General features: G+C 39.4%; 1 protein-coding gene across 1 annotated transcript in view; it reads left to right on the forward strand.

Annotated features, from left to right (window-relative positions):
• Positions 1-27,288, forward strand: part of TENM4 (teneurin transmembrane protein 4) — a 354,979-nt gene that overhangs the window by 165,474 nt on the left and 162,217 nt on the right. Inside the window, exons 7-9 of the mRNA XM_075143906.1 lie at positions 2,422-2,592; positions 7,654-7,868; positions 12,346-12,556. Of these exons, the coding sequence (XP_075000007.1) occupies positions 2,422-2,592; positions 7,654-7,868; positions 12,346-12,556 (597 nt within the window). The remainder of the gene's footprint in view (positions 1-2,421; positions 2,593-7,653; positions 7,869-12,345; positions 12,557-27,288) is intronic.

The raw sequence follows: 27,288 nt of genomic DNA on the forward strand, positions 1-27,288 counted from the left end.
TGTGTTCCTAAGAGTTTGTGTCACACTTATACTGTGATATCCAAAGGGTAGAGCAATTCAAATGGTCTGGTGAAAAAAAAAAAAACATTGGCTCAATTCCTGCCTGAACCAGTGGTGCCCAGTATAACCTCATGCAAGTCATTGTAATATGAAGACATCTGGTAGATGGAGTTGGGATTAAGCACTTAGGGCCCGCAGAGGCATCCAGACTGCCTGCTGTCTAGGATTGCCTGAGTTTGGAGGTGTGAACAGCACAGTTTTCATTCTACTTTGAACTACAAACATCCATGTCGTTGGTTAAACGTGGGAACTTGCGCATGCTCAGAGCACCTAAGCCCCTGAGCTCTGTAACAGCTCAGCGGCACCTGAGTAACTCGCCAGTCCATGGAGGGTCCAGCCTGGATGGCATTCTCAGGCAGCATCCACTACTGAGCTTAGCATAAAAAACGCTGGCGGAGGGGTGCATGAAATGCCTGTTAGGGCTTGTGAACCTGTGAGCATAGAGTAAGTTAAGTGAATTAACACACAATCGCATTTTAATGCCCAAACAAGTGAACTGAGTCAGTCCTTTAATCTGCTGCATTTCTCTTTTTCCTTTCTGTGAAGTAGAAATAACAGATTCCAACCTGATGAGGTTTTGTGAGGTTAATAGCTAGGAAGTGCCCAGGCACTCTGATGATGAGGGCCGTGTAAACACAAAGATGTTGTACAAACATAGCAATGCCAAATGCTTGATGCAAATTCCTTGCTCCTAGTCTGATTTCCTCTCTTCCCTTGCACAGTTTCTCTGCCAAGTAAATATAGTCCTTTCAGATGAAAATACTGGCCACTCTGCCTAAAGTATCCTGGTTGAATTACCAGTTCTGTTGATAGCATTCCTTCTTGGTACGTGTACCTGTATAAAAAACATGCAAGTTTTGAGCCGGTCTGCGGGAGACCTTCCTCGCTGTGCTTCCTTGCTGTTTGGGAGTTTTGGGAGAGTACCAGTGCCCGCTTAAATGGCAAAAGGAGAGTTTTGCTCTCATTGTGTTTTGCGATATTGTAGTAGTGCAAAGACAAGCTTATTCATGTTAGTAAATGATAGATGACCTAACTGAGACTGAAGTGGAAAAAATCACTGATTTTGCTAAATTGCCTAAACATGCTGGTTTTGGAGAACTACTCAGATTACTTTTCAATCCTCTTGAAAAGATTGTTCCTGATGCATACGTTTAAATAAACTAACCACTTGTCCCTGACAGTGTTCGCCAAGCTCAGATGTATCTTTGTGAAAGAGAACTATAGGCAATGGAAATGCTCTATTTCTTTACTGGTTTTGACTCTTTGTTTATGTTAAATGGCTATGATGCTAGTGCCGTTGTACAGGTTCTTGGAGAAATTATAGTGTAAAATATCAAGGCATTCCCTTAAAAAAGAAATGTCATTCCAAGTGTAGCAAATACCGGATCATTTAGCTGTGTAGAGCCTGAAGCTAAACTGGATACTGATCGACTGTGAAATGTTTATGTTGGGGATGGAAGAACTGATATGGGAATCCACGTTCTTTTGCTTTATATTTTCAAGGGGCAAGTATTAGTTGTATAAGCATATGATTTTCCATAGTCCTCATACATGTGTTTGCTTTTTAAGTATTCTGTCTTGTTCCTTAACTTCACTTGTGTTTATGTAATGCCTTGAAATAGATTCATGTGTGCACTGGATGACTTTGCATGGCCCAGAAACCTACAGAGAGCTATGCCCAGATATCACACAAATCTAAATGGTGCTGCTTGTTTACAAATCTTGAGGATATATCATCGATCTGAATAGGAGAAGCTGAGTTGTACTAAGGAGCGCTCAGTCATAGTCGCTTGTATTCCTGGTGCTGAGCACAAAGCCATGTGTGGAAGATGAATCTTAAATTGCCTTAGTTTTTACTTGGTCTTATTCAGGAAAAACTGTCAGAGATGTTATAAGAGCTTCTGTGTATAACTGGTAGGTAAAAAAAAAAAAAAAGGGCCTATATAATATGCTATGAATACAGCAAAACAAACCAGAATGCAGCTTCCTGGGATTTATTGGTATGTTGATAAATAATACTCCTTTTATTTCTGTGTTCACCGCATTGTCACCCCAGCCTTGGGAGCTTTCTGAAACACTGTGCCTGGTTATTCTCTCATGGAGGGCACGAGCCAGGAGTGGTTCTACTGGAAGAAGCAGAGTGGATTGGTACAGGTGATCTAAAATGAGTTTAAGTGGGTGGAAAGACCTAGGGAGTTGGTATGGTAGAAGCAGCAGGGGCTGTCTAATTACATTAATGCCATTCTTGTCCTAAAGCAATGACCACTAATAAGGCAGTGGTGTGAGGGTTTAGAAAGTGCCCCTGTAGTTCTGAAACTCTCCCAAACAGAAAAAGATGACTTTTCTCATTGCTCACCACAGCCATGCACCTGTTTGGCCTAAACTGGCACCTGCAGCCGATGGAAGGGCAGATGTATGAAATCACGGAAGACACAGCCAGCAGTTGGCCAGTGCCAACGGACGTCTCCTTATATCCTTCGGGGGGCACAGGGTTAGAGTTACCTGACAGGAAAGGCAAAGGAACCAGTGAAGGTATGGTTGGTGTGTGTCCATGTTGTGAGTCTTCTGTCTGCCTCTGAACTCCAGCCATCCAATCTCATGTTCCATTACTCTCAATGCTGCCATCATCAGGTGCTTCTTCCAGTCTTTCACATCTAGAACTACTAGTCATCGGTCTTGCTTCCATATGTTTCTAAATTTCATACTCTTCTGATGTCCACTAATGTGATAAAACTGTGTGCAACCCTCACCACATATCTAAGGCATTCTCAAGGTGGAACATCTGTACCATATCTCACAGGCTACAGAAGGCCATCATGAAAATCCTGCCTCGGGTGGCTGTTTTCATGGTAAAAAGTTGTGTCTTGAAAATTAAATGATTCCTGGAGCATTGGATGAAGTTTTCTCTACAGCAGTACAAAAATGTTTGGGTTTGCCCACTTGTTGCCACCTAGTACCATGAGGACCAAAATATTTACTAAGAGCCATTGTACTGTGAGTTTTGGCAGTCCAGAGTTGGACATCTTTTTGCCAAAAGTAGCCAGATAAAAGGCCTAATCTCCACAAAGTATCACGATGTCAACAGCTTGCAATTTTGACTGAAATTAGAAGCAACTGATGGGTCATTGATTCAGCAGTGCATTATCCAGCAGCTTTACAGCTTACTGTGCTTTCTATAGAAACAGCATTGCCAAAAGTACCTGTAAGCACTGCAAAGGAGAGGTGGTTTATCCCTCCTAAGACTTAGCTGGAGAAATGAGAAATTCAAATTTTCAGAAAGCTCTTTTGTTTGTGTGTCAAGCTTCTTTATATGAGGCTAACAGATTCCAGTAAAATTGAAGTCATTGGCTACTTTTGGTAGTTATTTTGGGGGAGGAAGTTTTGTGGGTGAGATAAGAAGTATCCTACTGTTCTGGCAACTCGTTGAACTCAGAAGTTTCCACAGAGTTCCCTAGACTTTGGCTGGGAGCCTATGTTTACATGTTTAATTTAAATTAATTGTAGCTTTTTTTTCTTTAAGAGCTTATCTGTCTTTATTAGTCCAAATAAAGGCCATAATTATGTGTGTTCCTTAAAACAGTGTATTTACTAGCAACTGATGGCTGACATCAAGTTGCTACAAGGAAGAATCAGCTAAGTGGGTTATTCTCAGCAAACCTTACTAGGCAGTACAGGAAGCTGCAGATATCCCCGCTGTTGTATTCAAAAATACTTCATGACAGATCCTTTTTTTCCCCCCTCTAATTTGCCGTATGTTTTATTTTTGAAACATCTAGTTTTGATCTGTCCGTTTCCTTTTAAAAGTCAAAATGAAAATAAATGGATGTATCCAAAGCTGCCGTTGAAATCAAAGTCCTCCACTTGATATCTTTTTCAGCCATGCTTACAGTGATATCAGTAGAAGTTTTAATTGCTGCCAAAAAAGCTCTGCTAAAGGAGGAATCTGGCAAATACCCTAGCTATGTCATTAGAAGACCCCTCAAGTTAGTGCTTCGTATAGATCTTAGGGAATCTGTAGGCTTTAGAGAAGAATATCTTGTCCTGACTAAAAAACACATCAGGACGACATCTTTATTGCAGGAGTAACACTGCCCAGCCTTAAAATGCATCTCTTTCCCCATCAGGTGACTATGCAACTAACTCTGGACTAGCAGCGTTGCATGGCTGCTATTCTAGACCAGCATGTATGTCATTGAAATTTATTAAGAACTGGATTGAAATTTATTTGAAAGTCTTCTTGACTGAATGAAATAGTCTGGAATGTGTTAGAATATCCTTACAGCTGATCTGAATGAATCGTTACCAAAGTCTTGCCGATTCTCAGTAATAGTCATTCCTTCTCATCTGTGGCTGTGCTCCAGCACAGCATTTACCTGTGTTTGAGCCCATCCCTGTTTAGCAAAGCACTTAATCACATGCTTACATTTAAGCATGTAATTAATTTCGATTGAAGTCAGAGAAATGTAAGTGTGTTCTTAAGTGTTTTGATGAGTCGGGGTACCTTCCTGTCAAAAATACAAGCAGATTCAGCAAGGCCTGAAATGAAATAGTTCATTTTGATATCCAAATAAATTAGGAACAGTTGCTACATCAACGAAATAGTTCAAGGTAATGTGTGAAAAGAGCAAAGTAATTGACAGCCCAATTAAGAATTCAGACCTGAAGTTAATTTTAAGGAGTCAGATATTCTGATTAAAACCTAATTTCTGATTAAAAGCTGAAATGGCTTTCTTATTGTACTTTCTTTATGAAGTATCCAGTCCAGAGGGCCTGATCCTACTGTAGGTTTAAAACTGACGAAACACGGATGGATTTTAGGGGCTGAATTCAGCTTGGTGAAGAGAGCCTTTTTTTGGACTTCTGTATCAGGATAAGTGTCAACCACTGGCAACATAATATAACAGCTCTTAGGATATCGGCTTCTCAGACATACAGCTGTCCACCAAGAGGAGACATAAACTTTGTAATTGTGGGTACAAACAATTATTTCTGTGAAATTGTCTTTTGCAATCACAGAACCATTTTTGCTCGCACGAGCAAGCGCTGCTCTCTGTACAGGCAGAATACATACTGTGCTCATTTTCTCCAGGCTATCTCTTGCATAGCAACATCTGTCATATTAAATTCTCACCTTCCCTGATTCCCTCCAATGTACAATCTTTATCAATGAACGATCAGGGTGCATATCAAATACTTCAGGTTTTCATCTGAATTTCTAAGAATCTATAAAACATGTTAGTAGTAATCAGAAAAATATACCCTTCATTTGAACCAAAACGTGATGTCTTTAGCTCTTTTTTAATGGAATCCTGAATCTTTTCACCTTACAATAATGGAATGAGAAATTTTGCATGAAGACATGGGAACTGTTTCCTTTAATCCTGACAGTATGAAAAGTAATTTTTAGTATGCCAAGTAAATATTAACAATCCAGTTGATAAAGTAATCCCCTTCGGAATCAAGCTAGTTGATTTTCATTGTACAGTTGTACTCTATCAGCACAAAATGATTCAGAAAGAATGTCTATTTACCTAAGCTGCTTCTGATTATCTCTATTAATATACACTTTGACTGAAAAAGGATAAAAAGTCAGCAGATTTTTCCCCTATATTTATTTGAATGCGATGAACAAAGATAAATGAGGATCTTGTAAAATTACAAATAGCCTTTTTTCTATGAACATGTATACACCCTTTGCGTTCTAGACTGTGCTGGTATGAATAAAACTTCTGCCACAAGATAGCACAGAAATGAAATCTGCCATCAAGTCCCACTCCAACAGTGTAATTAAGCAGTTGCTAGCTTTAAATCAGGGGTTAGTCTTATTCGGACCAAAAGTTCCGCTAAAAAGTTTTCCATAAGTTAAAAAAAAAAAAAAAAAGAGAGAAAAATTCTCCGTCCTACAAAGAAACACCTTCAGAGACTTCTTTTGTTAACAGTTAATAGATGTGGCGCTTAGGGACATGGTTTAGTGGTGGACTTGGCAGTCTTAGGTTAATGGTTGGACTCGATGATCTTAAAGGACTTTTCCAACCTAAATGATTCTATGATTCTGTGATTCTAATATGCATATAATTTCTATATGGATTTTACAGAGACAGCTAACAATTTACATCTGTTTCTCCTGGAGAGTTTATGTTGGGATAGTATATGGAGAAGTTTAAGGCAATATTATAATTAATATTATATAATATTAAAGGAAATATTATAATTTGAAACAATAAAATGAAAGGTTGTTCTACCAATCACCTTTTCAACACGACGAGTAAATTCTAAGACGATTTGACTTGAATTCATGATGGGTGGGAAAAGATATTTTTGTTTCCCATTTCCCAAATGTAAGTTCTGGAAGAAAAAAATCTCGCAATGTGATTTTCCTACAAAAGATTGTATGTTCCTGAAAGTTTCCTTCTCATTTTGTTAGAATTGCTTGATCTGTGAAACACAGAGTAGTGTGCTGTAATGGTACGGAGATAACAAATTTATTTAAAATTCTAAAATTAATGATTAGTCCTTGTTGGTGACATGATGCTGTCCTTACTAAAGCCAAATCTTTACTGCATACTTTTCAACTAGAAGTGTCCTTAAATAAAGACTGTTTGCTAAGCAGTTGCCTTCTTCATAGTCTTTATGCAATGCAGGTAAAGCTGTGGCCACTGCTTATAGCAAAGGCTGAAAAGGCAACATTCTGGCATTTTATTTTTCATTCTGCCCCTCATTCCCTGGACTTCCTTTGTGTCCAAATTTTTTGAGGTGGCCACCAGTTTCAAGGACTGTGAGTGTATGGATTTCTAACCTGGAATTTCTCAGATGTGTTTTCTAGGGATGCCGAGCTCCCTGCTGACTCCCTTGGATATTATGGCATGTACTGGTTGCCATCCGATTACCCGGGCTCTCCAACCTGGTGGTTGCTTTAAGAAACAGATGCCTCCATTTGCTTGTCTTCTGAAAGAAGATGGATAATCATAACACACTTTACAGATTGTATTGAAACCCATTAAAACCTCTCGTGTTTCTTAGTAGATATTACTCAAGTGCAGGATATGACTTCCTTCATTTTACTCAGTCCTTTTTTGAACTGTTGAACAAATTTCAAATAGTGTTACCACTGTGAAGAATTAATTTAATAGAGAAACATTTTCCTTTCCCCACTTAAGCATCATTCATGCTGCTGTTCTCCACAGTGCCATTCCATTCTGTGACACGTGTGTACCTCACTATTACTACACTTCTCTCTGCTAATTTAATAATGACTTTTCCATCCATGAACTTATATTCACTTAGGATATAATGTCAGATGATATCACCAGAATGTCATTACACGCTGTTTGATGTTACAGTTTAAACAAAAGGCCATTTTTCTCCAGGTTGCTCTTCCCATGTTCGTGTTTTCAAACAAAACAGTTACTGAAGCCAGGAATAACCCTGCCAGTTTTCCTCCCATAATCAAATGGATTGGCTACACAAAGTACTCTGAAGACCTCAGGACACTAATAGACTGTTTCTCAAGATCAGTGTCAGAGATACCAGTATGATTGGATTACTTTTAGGATCTAAGGCTAATCCAAGATTTTTGTTCCTGTGTTTTGGCAGGAAAGCCCAGTAGTTTCTTTCCAGACGACAGTTTTATAGACTCTGGAGAAATTGATGTTGGCAGACGAGCCACACAGAAGATCCCTCCTGGCATCTTTTGGAGATCTCAGGTGTTCATTGACCACCCAGTGCATCTGAAATTCAATGTGTCTTTAGGAAAGGCAGCTCTGGTTGGCATCTATGGCAGAAAAGGCCTCCCACCATCACATACACAGGTAATGGGACCTCATTTCAATTAAATAATAGTTGTCTTAAATTGTATGTTCTTATGGCTTATTGTTTTTATTATTTCAGCTATTTCTTTCAAGAATTTGTTGCATGCTTGCAAGATGTTAAAAGTCATCTATTCAGAGAAAGATAATCAAGTGACAATTGCAAGATATTTACACACATGAACCTGGTGGGCTGTAGGCACAGGCAAAGCAGGCAGTTGCTGCCAGAGGAGGAAAAGGGTTTTGTGGGCTGGCGGTCGCTGAGGGTGTCAGCTGGTTGCTCCTAGCAGCATGAGATACCACCTCCTCCATCCAGTGTGCCTTGCAGCAGCAGCCACACTCAAACTACATCAAAAAGAATCATCTCTTAAGCAATCTCATATATCTCAGATCTGTCTCCCTCTTTCAGCCTCTGCCTTTCCCCTCTCATGGTAAGAGCAGCAAGACCCCAGTCGCTCCCTCATGGGAGCAAGATTCGCTTTCGTCTTCTGTGCTGAAATGCCTTGAGCCAACTATTCACATTATGCATGTTGACTGTCAGATTAGACTGAGATTGGTCAGGGCCCAGTAATTGGTGTATAACCAAACAAAATCAAGTTTTCACAGAAAGCCACTGGCTTACGTAAGCAGAAATCAAGATATAGTTATTATTCTGTAGGACTAAAATGAAAGCGGTTGCTTTTCTTGACACAACTTGGCAAAAGCAATGTCAAGAAATCACTTTCTGGGAAAAGCTCCCTTAAATAAGCTTTTTGCGTAGCCACTAATTGAGAGCTGCCAAGTATATTAAAAAAATCCTCATCTGGACCAAAATATCACCAAAAATGACCAGAGGGACATTTGTATTCAAACAATAAAAATCATGGTACACTAATAGAAACAGATCACCAAACCCACCCGGTTCTGAAGAAATAACTTAATGAAACTGCAGATATTGAAACAATATTGATATATTACTTGTTAATATTTAATTTAGTTTTGAAATTATTCCTTTTCTTAGATTTATTATTTTATAAACCTGCTGTCAATTAAAACATTGTTCTCCTTCTCTATATTTTTATATGAAGTTTAATCCTTAACATTTAATCTCACCATAGCTTAACAGCTTTGGGAGTCATTAAATAGGTAACCTATTTTCTGTGTTGAAATTGTACACTTGTCTCTCATAGTTGGTATGTATTACACAAATCTCATCTTTTCTCTTGCATAATCCAGAGTATCTGCTGCACGCCATAAATCTACCGAATGAGTTTTATATTTCCAAATTTTGTAAGGAATTTCATAAACAAGACATTGGCAAAATGTATGCTTAGAGCAGTGATACAATCTTTAATAAAGGGTCAAATTTTTTTCCCCAGCTTATCTAGTTGATGGAGGTAGTAAAATTCTAGCTGATAATCAGGTTTTCTTCTGTGTTAGATAATTAGATATTTCTTCTGTTTAGATAATCCATCTGCTGTATGTGGGCCTTAACATAGTCTATTCTCCTTCAGGATCTTTGAATTGATCCCAAGGCTGTAGACCCTTTGCATATAGTCCTGAATTTGGTAAAATGTTAAAAGTCATATTTATCCATGCTAAAACAACAAACTATTCCAGATTCTCTTTGGGAAACTTTCTCTGCCTGTGGTGATCTGTCTTCTAGTCGAGGTTGCCAACAACCATGGACACTAATAAGTAGGAAGAAAATGCAAGCTTCAAGTTTCTGTAGTCTTCAAAATAGAACCTGCAGAAGCCTAAACTATTTTACTGTTAACTAAAGGCATGTCTTCTCATTCTTCTCAACAAATCATAATAAAAGTGACACAATTTTATTATGGTCTATTAGATTTAATCTTCCTAGATCAAATCATTTTTTAAACTCTTTTTAACCTAGGCCAAATTTTGTTAAATCATAAATTTTAGGGATTGGCCATCACAGCTTGTGGAAGGCATTTTTCCATTTGTACAATTTGAATTTATTAACATGGTATTTTATCTATGATTTCCTTGCTTGCAACAACTCTAATTGCATATTAAAAATCTCTGAATGTATTAAAATGCAATAAAGCACAATCCATTTGTGGTTCAATTAATATTTACAAGTAGTAAATAGTAACTTTGCAAAGTCACCAACATCCGCAGCAGCATCTTGCAAATATTTATAAAAATAAACTTTTACTTTTGGCAGGAAGACCCAAGTAAGCGTAACCCAGATTCGACTGTAACAACAGCAGCTCACCATAACTGGGTGCCTTGAAATTGTTTTCATCTCACTAAGCTTTAAGCACCTACATCTAGTATGTAGCAAGAAATGGGTGCTCGTAAGGCACAATCCACGAGATATTTCTTAGATGTCAACTTTAGGATGAGGGAGAGTGCATTCTAGAAGTGTCTCTTTCTTTGACTGCAATCTAGTGGTTCTAGAAAACTAATTCAAGCTGTCATGGAGATGTCAGCACTTAGTGAGATGAACTTTATCTATGCTGTCTGCAGTTACCTGTACCTTCTAAAAATCTAGACAATCTGTCCCATCATGCTCCAAAATGGAAATGGAAATACGTAGGTTTTTCTCTTGCTGGTTTTAACTTCTTCAGTACACCTGGCCAATGTGTTCCTCAGTCAGACTCAACCCCGCTGAGACGTTCCCAGCAACCAAACAGCACTGTGACGTCCTCCGTCACTGCCCTTCTCAGCTGTGTCGTACCCACACTGAGAGCCGATGAGGAATCAGCCTAGACAACAGCTCGTCCTCAGAGGGTCTACAAATATCTGGCTCAAACCAACCTCTCACTAGTATCGTCTTAAACTTAAAATCCCTAAAGCATTATATTTTTTCAAAACAGAAACTTACATTTTGAAATATATATTTTTAGATTTTATATTTACATGACATTTTTAGATTTTATATTTTTGTGTTACGTTTTTGTAATTCGTATTTACATTATATTTCTTCAAAACAGAAACTCTGTCTGTGACAAAGCTAACTTGGATAGACACCCAAGAGGAATGTCCTTTGCAGGTGTGCCAGCTTTTACGTTCTCAAAAGACACTTCTGCACCAAATTTGAGTGATCTATATACTGAAATACAGCAAAAAAATTAAAGCAAGGCTCAAAACTTATTTCATGTAAATAAATAATTAAAAATACAGTAATTAAAATACTCTAGGGACAAATTTTGTCATTTCATATACAAGCTATGTCATATATAGCATATTTCTCAAAAGGTTGTTGGAAATAAACACTTTTAATTTTTTTTAACTTAGCAATGACTGCAGAGGAAAGAACATGTCATCAAGTCCTTATCTTGGTTGACTTTGAAGACCATACCAGACAACTTTAACAGAAGCACCCGAATTTTATTACAGTAAAGTCAAAAGGGATAAGAAGCCTAAATATTGTCACCACACACAGCCAACACTCAGCATCCATTCAGTGGAGCAACATTTACTGTTACAAAAATAAGTGGTGGTGTTTCTTTCTGCCTCTTGTCCTCCTTCCTGCCAAAAACTACAAGCACTGGATGAGAGAGACAAAACCAAGAGAAGTCAGGGAATAGAAAAGCTAATCTGCTGGATTCTGCTCACAAGATGTCCTGTTCACCTAAACACACGATAAAATTCAGATTAGATAAGGTTCGCTTAACATTTGTGATGTCTGCTAGGTTTGTGTCTGACTCGTTCCATTAATATATTACCAGACAAAATACAATTATTGCAGAAAGTCAGTGGAAAGTTATTTAAATAGGGAATGAAGATAATTGCAATACTAGTAGCAAAATCAAAGCAGTTGTTCAGCGAAGTTACCCTGGCAAAAAATAAATGTCCTTTTGAGGAAAACTTCCAAAAGCCACCCCCTGAATGGGACTTTTATATATTACTTTATCTCTCTTCCATCTTCATCTTCTACTACCTTTTAACCACTTTTGCTATTACTTTAAAATAAAACCCTTGCTGACTAGCAAAATACTTCTGCAAGACCTCTACCAGAATTTACTTACAAATACATCTCATCTTTTTCTTGGTGACCCGTAGCAATTCTGGCAAACCAATCCAGTTAGGCTGGATACATTTTTCTGTCTATTTGCCCTACTAGACAAGACACAAAGAAGCTAACAAATAAGCTTATCATACTTACAGTGCAATTTAGGCATGGTCCCTGGACCTCATGTTTCCCTGCCTATGTTTCTACAGAATGAGAACACATCAGTAGGGTCAATATGCCCCAAATCACATTCTAAATAAAGGTGATTTCTTGATTCATGTAATTACAGAAAATTACTTTCATATACTAGCTATTTCCAAAATGGTTACTTGCAGGTATTCCAGGAACATACTTGAGTTACCAGAGAAAATCCTGTTTATGATGCTTCTGTAGATGTACATTTCTAATACTTGATATGAAGTATGTCTGTCTCCCTCATAAGACAGACCCAGAGCAAGAGACCTGGCTTCAGGAAGCCTGAAATACACACAAATATCACTCTTTTTTATGTTTCAGTTTGACTTTGTGGAGCTCCTTGATGGAAGACGTCTACTGACACAGGAGGCGAGAAGCTTGGAAGGACCTCAGCGGCAGCACAGAGCTTTTGTGCCCTTGTCCAGCCATGAGACAGGGTTTATCCAGTATTTAGATTCAGGAATATGGCATTTAGCCTTCTACAATGATGGCAAGGAATCGGAAGTGGTTTCTTTTCTTACTACTGCTATTGGTAAGGATTTCCTGTATTATTCTTAAACTCCTAAATATGCCTTGAGGCCAGGTATTAACGCACATACTCAAATTGCATGGTAGCTTTGTGTGGTTTCAGAGAGAATGCTTGTAGGGGATGTATTTAGCAACAGGCTGAATACTGTTAGGCCTCAAATATCTCATAAGTATTTTTTAGACCTTTTTAGTAACTATATCTGTAACGAGATTCTACCCAGTGCCAAAGATGGATTACAAACTTGAAATTCCCTGCTTCATTTTCTTTCTTTGATCTTTTTATTTAGGTTTTTTGTTTGATTGGTTGTTTTTTTCTCTTTCTGGAGCAGAGGTGTAGGAATGATAGAAGAGCATACAGCAGCACCGTGCAAGAGTTTTGTGTGTCGGGCAGTCCTCCCTTTGGGCACCGTCAAAACTACTCAAGCTGGAGTTCAGGCAGAGTACTGGCATTAAAACTCCAATAAAGAGCACTGCAAGGCTTGGTAGTAGGAGCCACAATAACAGAAATCTCTGTTTCTCCTTGCTAGCAGAAAGAAGCTGAGATTTCTTAAGAAGAACAAATTAACTAAACAGGTCTCTAATTTTCTCTGGCGGTGAAGTGCCCTGCCAGTTCAGCGCAAAGGCACCGATTTGTTGCTGTCCAAGGAGGAAAGGATGCTGCCTGCGGGCTGCCTGACAGCCTAGCACACTGGGTATTCTTCTTCCACCCTGTAAATATCAGAATCTGTTTCTGATTCAATAATATTTAATTTTAGATGTGACTGACCTGCTGAAACTGTTCATATACCCAAATTCATTTGGTTGTAATTTAAAGATTGCTCCATAAAACTAGCACTCAGCTTTCTTCTAACCACAGTGATTGTTTAATGGACTTTTTTTCTTTGCTGAAAAAAGCAGACTCATTGCAAAGCTGCCATTAATCCCTCTCCCAGAAGAGGCATTGGTGTTGAGTCTCAGCTGTCTGCAATAGTTACCTAAGAGCTATGGGCTGTAATTTGTCTTGGCAGGTTAATTAAAAGTTTAGGTGTTATTAAAGCAAAGTCATTAAGATCCCAATATTCCGTTTTAGCGCTAAAGTTTATCTAATGCAGAAGTGGAAACACTTCTGCAATACTCTGTGTTAAATTTAAAACCTGGAAACGCACATGTTCAATCCTGTTCACAGTTAAGCAACACTAGAAATAGTTGCATGTTAGCTTATGAAATTGAAGTCTTGCTCTTTAGAATGTGGATTTACTTTCATTTAGTTTGCTTTAGCAACTTGAGTTTTTACTTACACCGACCACCTTCTGCCCAGAAGAACCTCCAGGTATTCTTCTGAAAGCAACATTTTTTCCTTGTCTAAGAATTTCTTCAGTTTAAAATTTCCCATCACAGGGAAATCTGTAAGGCTTCCACAGCAGAAAACACTTTTAAAGCACAGTCAGTAGTTCTTCTTGTTTTCAAAGTGATGCTAAGTGTTCTAGCCAGACATTTCTCTTGGCCTCATTGCACTAACATAGGGGAGAGAAAAAAAAAAGACAAAACATTCTTAATTTACTTTTGAATAGTAGAGGAATGGTGTGGGTGAGAAGCATGTCAGACTGTCTTTAACGCAATCCTATTTTTTATTGCTTATACTCTGCTGTACCTTTATGACCACACGACAAGCGGAACAGTCCATGATATATCCCCTGTTGACCTTGAATCATTCTGTCTTTCAGTACAAGGAAGTTTTCTTTTGCTATACAGCAAGAGAGAGCTTTGCCCCATACGTGGGAATTACTTTGCCCACTGGCAGCTGTATAGCAACACAAAGCTATAGTGTACAGGAAAAACTGTTTAGGTACAAGCTATGCAAACTCTCTTGAGATAAGTAAAAGTTTTAGATCAGAAGATGTGGCTTCTTGGCTAGAATTTGGCCAAAGAAGGGTAGCATTTTTGTAAGTACCATTAGAAAATGTAATAGCCTTAACAAGTTGGTACCTTTCTTCTTAGTCTAGATTTCGACAGATTTAAAAAAAAAAAAAATCAAGGCAGGTGTTTTATGTAAATGTACTGTAATGCTTCAGAACCTTTCTAGTGTATTCATGAGGTCTGGCAAGACATGGTTGCTACATTTTAAGTCTATAAATACCGTAGTACTGTAGTGTTACAATTTTTGTCAGTGCCAGATTAAAGAGGATACAGCAACCTGACACAGTGTTTATGAACCAGCGTGTAAAATTGCAATGCCAAATAAATAAACCAAGTCACACGTGATGGGAGCCTTATATCTATCTGTGTGGGGCGAGGAACCTACAGAGTTGTTGTGTTGACAGTCAGAGGCAAGCTGACATTTAATTTTGATTTCTGTGGCAGGAGCACATAGAAAAATCTCCCTTTATTGTTGCACAGGCATAGGGCTTACAGTGAGAGTGTGTTTGAAAAGTAGAGCTGCAATGCAGGAAGAAGTAGGATCCGGTGATCTGAGAAGAGGACCAGCAGCCTGGAACTTCTGAATTCTGATTGATGTGGTAATTCTGACCCAGCCCAGGCTCAGGCTTCTGCTGCTCACCATGTAAAACTGAGGAGAGTGACATTTCCCCAGAGATGCTGCAAGGCTGATAGAACTGCTGGGAAAATGCATTAAGCATTAATTAATAATCACGGATAATAGTAGAAAGCACAAAATTGAAATGGTGATCATAATGATAAGTTCATAAAGCCAAACTCTGCAGTCATTCCTCAGGCAAACCTCCCCTGTGAGTGAGGACTCACCTGAGTAAAGGACCATAGCTTTTACTTCAGCAGTAAAATGCTGAATGGAAAGGGTGCTGATTTTCCAACTATATCTGCTATGTTCCAACAGACCAAACTTCTCAGAGCCAGTATAATCATTGCAGGCTCTGTATGACAATATCAACTGCAATTACTGTGCAGTGCTTGTCTGGAATGATTTGGCCTCCATTATTCTAGTGAAAACTGGAGAAAAATGGAAAAAAGCATCTGTATTCCCAGTTTGATAACACACAGTTAATTTCATAAATTGTGAGGCTGAACATCATACAGTTTTGGAATCCGATATAGCTATAACTAAATCCACTCAGGAACATTAGCACTGATTTTGAGGGCAAGAGATGGCAGTTTAGCCTGTTTTCTAAAAGGATGTGGAACCATCATCACTAAAGAGTTAGGTGGTGTCAGAATGTGTGCCTGTTACATGCCACTCCACGTAAACCTGGGGAGAATACAGCATTGTAATGCCTGTCAGAGCTTATACTTCCACATAATACAGGCAATTCAGGTGGAGGGGAAAAAAAGATTATTCTGGGAAAGTTTTCATCTTTTAATAGCATTTTTATATCCCATTGCTCTGAATTACAATGCAAGATATTATAAAGGAATAGACAATCAAGGTCTCTCAATAATAAATTAACCTTTTTGTAAATGACATTGGCAGCACTTTCTGAAATTTCTAATAGAAACACTTCTCTGAAAAGTGCCTTGTGGATTCACCTCTGCCCGATAGTGGTGGTTTATTCAGAGCAATCTTGTATAAGTGGAGCAAAATAGTGGGCTGAGGAATCAGCTGGAATCAGCACATCTGAGATGGAGATGTTGGCCAAAAATTTGCTCAGTAGAAGGAAGAAACATCTGAAAGCCTGAAAACAGCATCTACGGAGTCAGAGAGAAAGTGTCTTCCAGCAGCTGTTACTGCTGAGCTCAGGCAAGCTTGACTGTGCAGGGCCACTGAGAAATCAAAAGGAAAAGCAAAATCAGCTGTCTGTGAGCGGAGAGCATCTCTGTTTACCAGCATGTCACCCAACAAGCAACAAGAAACACATGTAGAACACCCGTGATAGGATGCAAGGTTTTATCTCGCTTTTATCTGCTGCAAGAGACAACGCTTAAATTTAAGAAAAGGACCGTTGTTCCTCCTGCCCCCTCCAGTATCCGTAAAGAAAACTACTGTAAGTACTTTCATCCCTCAAAGCGCAAAGCAAGTTGGTGGTGTTATTTATAAGGGACTGCCAGCACATACAGCACTTTGCAATATACATCAAAAGGCAAGTTCCCTTCCTGCAATAGCCTAAAATATAACCCACCCCCATACAGTCCCTAGGACAGCAGCTCACACACAACAAGGATACCAAGAGAGGAGCACTTCACAGTAGGACTGGGCTTAGAGAGAAGAGAAGAAATTACAGGGCACAGAGGCAAGCTTGCAGCTGGGAACCCTCCTTGTGTGAGAGGTGACAAGAATGACTCTTCCTTAGCTCTGAGTGAAAATGCCTTTGTGTTTAACTTGTTCTCAGCAAGGGAAGAGGAAGAGCCTGAGTAAGTCAGATTTGCTTCCCTTACTTTCGCTGCCTGTGTATGCTAACTTAAACTCTATCAACTTCCAATTCAGAGGAGATGCGTAAGTGTGATCCACTTACAGTCTCAAAGCCATTCATGTTATTTACACTTGCTTTGCTGATGTCTGGAAAAGTCTAAATTGGTTTCATGTAAATATTGAGGAGTTAAGAGACTGTGCAAACTAACATGGGGTATGATCAGTTCTGGCTTACACTTTCTTTTAGCTCCTTAATGCCCAAGTTACTTGACTTAAAACTCCCCCATGTACGATTAGATCTTCAGGACTCTGAATGAGGAAAAGTGGTTTTAATGTCCCAGCTACCCTTTTCTGAACTTCTCCTTAAGCTACATCCAGCAAAAGAGGCTGAAAGTTTGTCAAGTACTTTGCTGAATCAGGACCCTTTAACTGTTAATGGGACTCCAGCTGCTCCATGGGAGTGCTCAGTTACTACAAGTGTTATTCTCCCCTATTGCATGAGTGTGGTCATCTTAGCCCTTCCCCTGTTTCACAGAGGGACTTCTGAGCACTTTCACCTTGTGGTAACCCTCTACAGATTATTAATTAGTAGCCTGTTCCTTCCCAGACTCACAACTCTTTTCGTGCTCTGCACAGAAAAAGAAATATAGCAGCATATGAGAACCATGGCAGGGAGGAAAATCACAACTTCATCTTTGATGTTATTGATCTCTCTCCTGCAAAATAACAGCAGAGCTTTGCATTCTCTGCAAATAGTTTTTTGCCTTCAGCTCTGTGTGTCCCATTACAAGCCCTTGCTTGACAGATACTCTATCAGATGGTCAGTGCCTTTTTTGATTACCCTTTTGTTGCTGCCACCCCTTTTTTGATGCTTTGTTTCCTGCTTTCAGCTCTTACCTAGCTTCTCTGAGTGTGGTAAAGCTTGTAGGTCTCAGTCAGGCAATATTTAGAAAAGATACAGTCACTCAATTCAGGTAGGAGGCAAAAAGGGCATTTATGAGTCCCTGCCAGGCTGTGTTAGTTTTTTTTTTTCCCTTGTGAATTTGGTCTCATGAATGACATTAGGTTGACAGGTCTGCTTGATTGAAAACTTACGCTTATCCACAGAGTAGGTTCAGGTTATGCTGCAGCACTGCAAGGTGTCTTCCACTAAACATCCAGCTGGCCACAGGACTCGAAGTCCTTCAGTGAGAGTTGAATTAGTCCATGCAGAAGGATAGCAAGAAGACAGGAGATTGTCATCTCCATCCTAGCCAAATCCAGCCCAGCCTGATAGGTGGGGTATCACCTGGAGAACCAGAAATGTGGGGTAAACTCCCTCTGCCTGAGCTTTCTATGAGCTGCAAGAATTCCCCTCTCTAAGCAGGTGTGGTAATATTCTTGGTGAGATTTCACTTTTTAATCCAGCCTGTGTAAATCTAATGTTTGCTTTATAGGGCTTAATAAGAAGCAAACACAGCCTGAGCCTGGATCTGGAAATGGAAGGAGGGTTGTGGGGAGGTGAAACTTTTCACGTTAGTTTCCCCATGCCCAGAGGTTTTTTGTTCGCTATTCTTGGTAAAACAGTGATGATGTTTTCAGATGGACAGTGATACAGTCCTTAAAACTTTAGCACCTGGAAGTCAACAATAGCTTTATCAGTGCCCCCTTAATCTTTTCACCTTTTTCCCCCAAATTGATGAACAGTCTCATTTCCCAGTGAAGTGAGTCAAGGGGATGAGCATGTTCCACTGTTGGAGTTTATCTCCGTCTGCCTTTTCGGGCGACTCCAAACAGATCAAGCATTGCTCCTGGTTCTTAAATCCCCTTTAGCTTCAGTCAGTAATGTTTGTACACGATCCTATGGCACGCTGTTCCCTAAACGTTACCTGCAGTTTTCTGCCTGCTTCTGCTGGAGCTGCAGCACTTCCAAGAAACCTGAAGTCAGACCAATCGTTTTAAATCTACATGTTATTTGTGATGACCTTTTTACTCTCTGCAAGTGTCTGAAACAGTTCTTACATAATAACCCTGCTTCCCAAGCCATAACGGCAGGCAAAATTATTATTTCAGGATTTTTCTTTGGAAGACGTAAGGCATCTCTAATAAAGGGGAAATTAGGGACACATCTCAAAGATAATTAAATAATAAGAAGCCTCTAAAGGTCAGATACTTGGCTGTAAAAACTTCCACAGCTACGCTTTCCATACAGAGGTGTATCTCTTCATTGATGCTTTGTGAGTAAAAGCTAGCAGTAGAAAATTACAGTGTGTAAAGCTAGCTTAGCTTTAAAGCAGAGATGGAATAATTTATTTGATGTTACACTTGAGCTTTTTCTTGTTTTGTTTTGTTTTGGTTTTTTTAATTTTGGTTTGTATATGTACACTCCTCTTTCAATAGATCTTATGATTACAAGTGATAATTTGGATGGGAAAAATAGACAAGCAGACACATATTTTCATTTATATTGTTGTACAAAAGAAATTAAGCCATGTTTGTAAAGATTGCTTGGATGCCAATAAGTGTTCATCTCAGTAGAAGTTAGACATCTGAATGTCTTTAATGATTCAGATTTTGTCTGGTTTTGATCATCCTTTAAAGTGGTAGAAAAATGAAGGTAGATTTGTCTTTTTGAAAACCTTTGCCTACATATGTACTTACATGGGCTGGTAGCCTTGAACTTGCTTGTCAGTGTGCTGTTTGCAGGCGGGCAAGTTCTCTTGATCTGACAGAGCTTGTACAAAAGGTTTATTGATTGGGGTAATTACTTTAGTTTTAGGGTCAAGAAAAGGTTTATTTAATACTGAAGTTAAAGCCTTTTTCTTTCTTTCTGTTATTTCTGTCCCTTTTTTTCAGTTCAATTTTTTTCAGAACAGCAGAATTCTGCCTTAATAACACAGCATATAATGCTATCTGAGGGTTTCTGGAGAAATGTGTAAAACAGTGCATATGGTTTTCGTTTTTACACTTTTGTATATAGCTTTTTCCATACACCCCAGACTGCAGGCTAATGTAAGCACAGCTTGTTTTATTCCTGTGTCGTATTACCGAGCTGCTAGAACAGCTCTGTGCAGACTTTTCTTTCCGTGAGTGCTCCCCTGCTAAAGCACAGAAATAAGGTTGTGAGAGTTACTTGTCCGCTTTGGCAAACCAAAGGAGAATCCTTTCTGTACCAGAACAACAAACTTTTTTAAGACTTAATTTTCCAAAGGCTGCATTAAAGTGTATGTACTTACATGCATTTAACTGACCACAAAAGAGAACAGAAGCCAACAACATCAGTACCCCAGGAGTTACTGGACCAGTCTCCACTCTCGCACAGGGCTGGGTGGGATGAGAAGGACATAGTCTGTACAGTAACTCCTGGCATATGTTGACTTTTTAAATGATAATGGCAGGTCTGTGTATTAGATGTGTGACTGCTTTCTTTATCTAAGTGCTACAATAGTCTCACAAAAAGAGTTAAATAAATTACGTTGAACTGATTTCTAGAGGGCTTGCTGGAGGCTCTCAAAAGGAACATGATTTGACCAAGTTTGTGCAGCGAGTTCGCTAGAGGCAGAAACGGAGCCGTGAGTTCTGCTTTTTCTCTGGCCCAGATCGAAGACCACTGACAGCTCAGTGCAGTTGCGTGAGCACAGGCATCTAGCACACTGAAATGCCCCAGGGAACTGAGGGCATCTCTACAGGGGGGCAGATCTGACTTAAAACCTACAGGAGACTCAGGACTTTCTGTAGCAGTGGCTGGAGACCAGGCATCATACTTGAGAGCACGTCCCTCGCACCAGGCACCTACCTAATTGAACCTCAGACATCAGTCATTCCAGCCGGTACATCCTTATTTATCAGGCTGGATATATTTGCTAAAGATTTTATGTAAAATGAAACTTAATCTTTAATGCACCCAAAATTATAACATTGCTAATATTTCATGGCATTTGTTTGACCAAATGAGATCACATTTGAAGTCCTCTCTGTGTATATATCCAAGAATGGTTTGCTTTTTTCTCCCCAGAATACACCAGCTTACAACATCATTTAAAATGATACTCAAGGCCAGCTTTAGCCTTGCCCTAAGCTACAAGAGCAGAAATTGTAATGTGCTGAACGTGAAGTAACTTCCCGCTTGCTAGTGCAGCTCCAGAAGTTGAACCCTGAAGGCTGAATAATTGTTGTTTCCTGTATTAGTTTGTAACAATTTATGAGAGTGGGAAGGAACAAAAAAAAAATTCTTTGCAATCCCTTGGGCAAATTGGGGATATGAGAGTTTCACTTACCGGAGCGAAATTCAGGTTTAAAAATATGCCAGCTGCAAAAAAAGGAAAACTAGGAAGAAAAGAAACATTTGCAAGGTGTCTTTCTAGATTTCCACAGCCTTGTCATATGCACGTTACAAGTATAGGATTAAAGTGTTATTGTGCTTAGAAGCTGCATTGTAGAAGGAAGAAGGCTTCAGCCCAACAGCTACTCTTTGTTTAAAATCATTCACTGCATCTTTTTTCGCAGCTAACTTCCAACCTATGATCCCATTTTAGAACAGAGGGTTTTTTCAGATGGTCGATGTACGATTCCTTAAGAACTGTATTTCATAACCCTTTCATGCTTTTAGCATTGCTCACATTCTCAGGGAGGAAAACAGTGTTCCCTGTATATCCCTATGAACAGCAGAAATACATTAGCAGGATTTTCTAAAAGTTGGTGAAGTCAAGAGAGATTTTACCATTAACTTAAATGGTAGTATACATAGACCAGTGCCCAAGTGCTTTTGAAATCTCATTACACCTTATGCTTTCAACCATCTGATAGCTTTAGATTATAAGGCATTCTGCACTGGAAAGATTTCTTCTTAAAAAGGAAGCAGTAAGAGAAAGGAATGAATCAGTGAGATAAAGCTCCCTTTCAAAGGGCAAACCAAATTCAGACCAAATGTGGCATAGGCTTCTGAAATGGTCGGGCTTGTTCTCTTCTTTATTTACTCCCTAAACTATTCCCACTCAGTCCCTGTTTCTGTAGAACAGAAGTTCAAAAATAGTGTACAAAAAAGCTGGTTTTGTAGTATTTCCAGCTGGGCCTGGAGTCAAATGTGCTTGAAATAGTGTGAGAAAGACTGACATTATTGTGGTGAGAGCCATTCAAGTACCTGGAGAGATATCTAAAGCCAGGCCTAGAAGCAAAAGTACAGACATCTCAAGGGAAAATGTGCTCACATAATGTACTGTCAAATTTGGCAAACTCAGCAGCTCTTGATGATTTCAATAAGCAACCCAAACTGATCCTTTTGTGCTTCACCATCAACTTTTAAAATGATCCAGCTTCTAGAGTCACTGCTGGCTGCAGCAGGTATTTGCTGTAAGTAGACCGATGGAGATGTGGGGTATCTGCCATTGCAAATTGGGGTTTTTTTTAAATTCTTACAGAAAAAGAGTGGGGGGAGAATAACATGCAATTGGATACTGTGATTACTGTACTTCACTCTGATTCTCCAGAATCAGGAGTGATTTAAGGAGTTGTTTAAAGGACTGCCTGCCTGTTGCCCTTTTCCTAATCCAGCATCCTTATATCTGCATGTGAAGGTTAGAGTTCCACTGGGATATGAGAGCAAAACAGGGTTATATGCATGGATCTTTAATTAAAACAGACTTCCCAGCCTTCGGAAAAAGGAAAAAAAAATCAAAATCTGGCACAAAGTCAAGTGGCATTAGCAGTATCAGCATCGCACTAGGTGCCCTACAGAAGAGGAAACTGTGAAAGAGCACTCAGAAATAATGACTGAGTCTCCATGATGCTGTCAAGACTTTCACATTCCTGGCTGCCAGGTGTGGGTTACTTGAGCTAGAAATGTAAAAGCCTTATAAAACACAAATGAAGCAGAAAAATCGAAATCTCAGCAGGTGAGGATGTAAGGAATCAGTCCTTTCAAACTTCACCTGGAGAAGGAAGAGGAGGAGCAAGAGAATACCAGACCCAGCATTTCCACATTTCCTTTGTTTTCAGGGCTTTTTTTTTTTCCTTTCTTTTTTTTGGCTCGTAATGTCAAATCTGATGCTTCGAGATATCTGAAACCTGTTTTATCCCCTCTCACTTCCACGTCTCCCTTGGCATTGTTATCACAATTACAAGGGCAGGTGACAGTTCTCTAGGCTTAGAATCCCACCTACCCTGCAGTGAAATTCAATCGAGTAGCATCATTTCTTTGAAAAATAAACAAGACTGCAAGCTCTGCAACTGGGAAGTAAATTAAATGTGTTCACAGAGCTTCAGAATCTTCTTTGCCTTTCATGTCATACTGCCTGACTTCCTATTAAAATTATTGCTAACGTAGTCGGGGCAGTGACAGGGAGCATTTTTGTAAAAGAGAGATGTTATTGCAACGAGCTTGTAGGTGACAGCTTTATCCTGGACAAGCAGGTCTACGAGAAAGAATATGTGGCTTGCTAAGGTTGCGCTGGTGCAGCAGCAGAGAATAAGATGAAATAATGTGGTGTCCCTTCACTCTCCCATGGGATGTAATTCATTGCAGGGTGAGAGCGATGCTGTGCACTCCTCGTGGCCCTTTTGCATTGATGTGGCTCACGCAGAGGATTTCAAGGTTAGATATGGACCATGGCATCTACCTACCTGCTGCCCCACTCCATGTGCGCTCCCTCCCTCACAGCAAAGCATCTTCTTTAGCCAGAGGAACATGACTAGGCAGAAAATAGGTCGGTGGACAGTCAGGAACAATGTTTTTCTGTGTGACAATAAATATATGTATTTATTTGACACAGTAAACAATTCTCCTCTAAGTATTTGTTTTACCTCCGGATTTTTTTTAAATTTACTTACTGTTTTTAAATTAATGCATCTGTGTATACAGAGGGTTGACGTTTATAAGGAAAGGGTAGTACTTTTTATTACACCAATCACTATGTATGCAGTATACCCCTGGGTTGGTAGATTAGTAGATGTGGCAATTTACTTTAGGCTGAGCAGCTACTTCTCACCAGCACAGAGCAAAAGATTTTGAGGCCATTTCTTGTGTAGAGGTAGAGTAGACTACTAGTTGAAGAGGCCAAACAGTGAGGATACCTAAAAAACCCAGCTCTTTTCTTTGCATCTCGCTCCTAATACTGAATATTCTCATTGGTACCACACGTTTCATTTTCTCTGAACCTTCATTCCAGAAACTGAGATTAGCATCGATCTATTAAAGTATAATTCTTCTACTGCAGCGCTATTCCTACATGTTTCTGACACCAAACTCTGCCAGTTCCAGAACAACTCTTTGAGGTTATTGAATGAAATAGTTACATTTGAATTCATGCAGCCACACTGCACTGAATGGCATTTAATCAGTTCTTAGAAAGCAGTCCTGGTGCTTATTAGCTCCCAGGAAAGCTACTGCCTTCAGTTGCCAGCTAGATAACTATTTTTTCTTTGCCAATAGATAGTTGCCTCTAAATGCCTAGGGAATGATGATGCTTGGTGGCAAGTGTAGGCTATAAAATATTTATCTTTAACACACAATTGTGTTACTGCAGCCTCTAATAGGATTTGGTGTCAGGCAAACATCTGCCTTGGCCTCTGGCCCAAAGATATAGAAACAAGCTATTAAGTTGAATGTTGCATAGTAAATAAATAAGGCGGAAATACTGTTAAAGTAGCTATACCGCTGACCAACAAATATGGTGAGTATATAAAAAAGAAGTTCATCAAGAGTCTGACAATTTGTCTACCTCCTTAATATGTTTATTGTATTTCATCTGGATAAAGGTAATTCATGCAGGTAATTGTAAGCCAGGCTGACAGATCTTTATAGAGTTCACCGCGGTAGAGTTGGCTTTCATGGGGCCTTTTGTCAGCAGCAAAGTGGTGCCCTGAGCAGACCATTAGCCTGGGAGCTTTGTCACTGTCACATGAGTCAGTTTATGATATGAAGCAAACAGTGTGTTTGTCTATGCCTCAGATTACCAGCCTAAAAAAATGGGAATGATAACAATTAGCAATTTCCTGTTGAACTTGGTGATATCCTTAAAAGATAGTGTAGTGTGAAGTCTTGTTATGGGGCTGGGCAGGATCGTGCCAGTTTATAGCTTCTCTCAGGGTAAAGAGTGATTGCAGTGGGAAAACAAGCAATGAGATAAAGCTTTCAGCCAAGTTTCCCTCAAAATCTACCAGCTGTGAGATTACTGGTACTGAAAAAAGTCCCCTGAGACAAATGGCAAGAATCCCAAAGTATCCTCAGCAGCTGTAAGTCAGCGTAGTGCATGAAGTGAAGCTGGTTTGCTCCAGACCATGATCTGTTTCTTTCTCTGCTTTGATAATTAAAGCTTTTGAGCGGGAAGGACCTTAAAGAGTACTTCAGAAGAAGAGTTTTGCTCTTGGAGAAGTTTAGGCTTTCACCCTTAATGAATGTTTTCCATCTCTCATTTTTATGAATCCAGAAGCACTTTTGTACATCCTCCTTCTTCTGAGTTTGGTAGGCTGGACTGGGGTAGGGAATACCTGCTGCCTCAGACAAGGCATTTCTGTACTGTTCTCCAAAATGAGACAGTGTGGATCTGAAGGCGGTGTGGCTCGTTATGTCGTTTACTCCTTCTCTTAGAGGAGATCTGGATGCTTACAATATTTATTCAGGAAATTACTTATTTTTTCAGTTGCTGATTAGATTTTGAAGCTGGCAGGGCAATTACTTCCATACGCAGCTTCTGCAATCCCCATTTGAAGCTACACCGCCTTAAGTTTTGCTGGTCTGTCCCCAGTGTGAGTTGTTTGCTTTCAGGAGGTTTGCTCCTGCTGCCATTGGTTGTTGGAAGGTGGCATGGGAGCTGCATTTTCAATGTTCTCTTTGGACACGATACCAAAACCATATAAAAGCATCATGCATCATCCATTGGCTAACCCTCCAATTAATAATCGTTGCCCTCACCAGCTGGTGTCAATCAGGTCAGAGATCTGGAAGCCAAGAGAAAGCTGTGGGAGTCAGACTGAAAACAGAGAACATATATCTCTTTCTAAAAAAGAATTGTCCATGGTCTCACAGTGAACTTTAACAATTAAATAAAACAAAACAAAACAAAACATTGTCATGATTCTCTAAAGCAGTTCCCATGGCATTATTCATAAAATACCATATGGAATTTTGTATATATTGGAAAATATCCTTATAATTACATGTAACAGCTTACAGAATAAGTTGTACAATAGAGACTAGAACCTATCCATAACTGCAGTGACCTGTTTTTACTTATTGATTGACAGTTGACTGTCAATGTTGACTATGGACATACCTAAAAGATAGATAATTGCTTTGTGCCACTAACTTAAGGTCTCCCTAGAAGTTAAGAGTTGATCTCTTCTATCATCTAAGTCCCTCTAGATAATAATTAGCCTAAGTCCTAGCTTCTGCAACAAATGTGCAAATTTTTCCATTTGATTCTTGATTCTTTCTAGGGTTCCTCCATGATGACCCCCTAATTTCTTACGCCAAGTCACCCACCACCTTCTGTTTGATTTGAAGGTTAGGTATGAGAGCAGTGTGCACGGATGCGTGTACACGTACCATGTGTACATTTCAGAAGGGCCAGAAAGTCAACATGGCCCTATTTATATTCTTAGGTACAATCACAAACGGAAGTTGGCTCTCCAACTGGCACAGTCTGCAACCATTGAAACTAAATTCAGTCCTGGGATGAAGACAGGTTTTTATGGGAAGTCTTAAGTGTGTATGACTTGCTAATGCCTGCAATCTTCAAAATAAAAAGAAATTCCAGTTTGTGATTGTACCTAAGAATATAAATAGGACCACGTTCGTTATTGCACGCTCAACTCTCAGACTTGTTGATCACAAGCCTGGTCAGAAGCCTTGTTTGCTCTCATTAGCTCTGGAGTTCATGAGAAAAAAACAGTTTCATTTAACACTTTCTTTATGGAAATACTTTTTGAGCTGTTTTGGAGTAGCTTTGAGACAAAGCATGAATCTTCATCGCTTTTCAGAGTTGATTCTCAGTAGTGAAGAACTTTTGGGAGTGTGCAGAGACCTTAATTGCCCTGAGTCACATCAGGCAAGTTTGTATCCTTAACTGCTAAAAAATGGTAAGTGGTACCAGCCACTGCAGGGGAAGAGTTTCTTTTCACTTCATCTCATCTCTATCAGGCAGGTTATTCCAGGGCAAAGTGAGCTAGTGTAAAATGAGAGCACATTAGAAATGTTACTTTTGGCTGTATTAGAAAAACAAGGAGCATCACAGAAAGCAATGAAGTAGGATGAAGGGATTTTTAAGGACTTGCTCTATCATTAATAGTATAGGGTGATCAGGCCACAATTAGGAGTTACTGAGGTGCTTCAGTGAAGAATGTACAATGGGTTTCATTCATCTGGTTTTTTTATTCCTTTTTTGTTGGCCACAACATGGTACGATGCAGTTAGCGCACGCCTGCAAAGAGTCTGGGAAATCAAGGACTGAGGAGATAGATAGCGA

The sequence above is a fragment of the Calonectris borealis genome, chromosome 1, assembly GCF_964195595.1.
Source record: "Calonectris borealis chromosome 1, bCalBor7.hap1.2, whole genome shotgun sequence".
Classification (NCBI taxonomy): domain Eukaryota; kingdom Metazoa; phylum Chordata; class Aves; order Procellariiformes; family Procellariidae; genus Calonectris; species Calonectris borealis.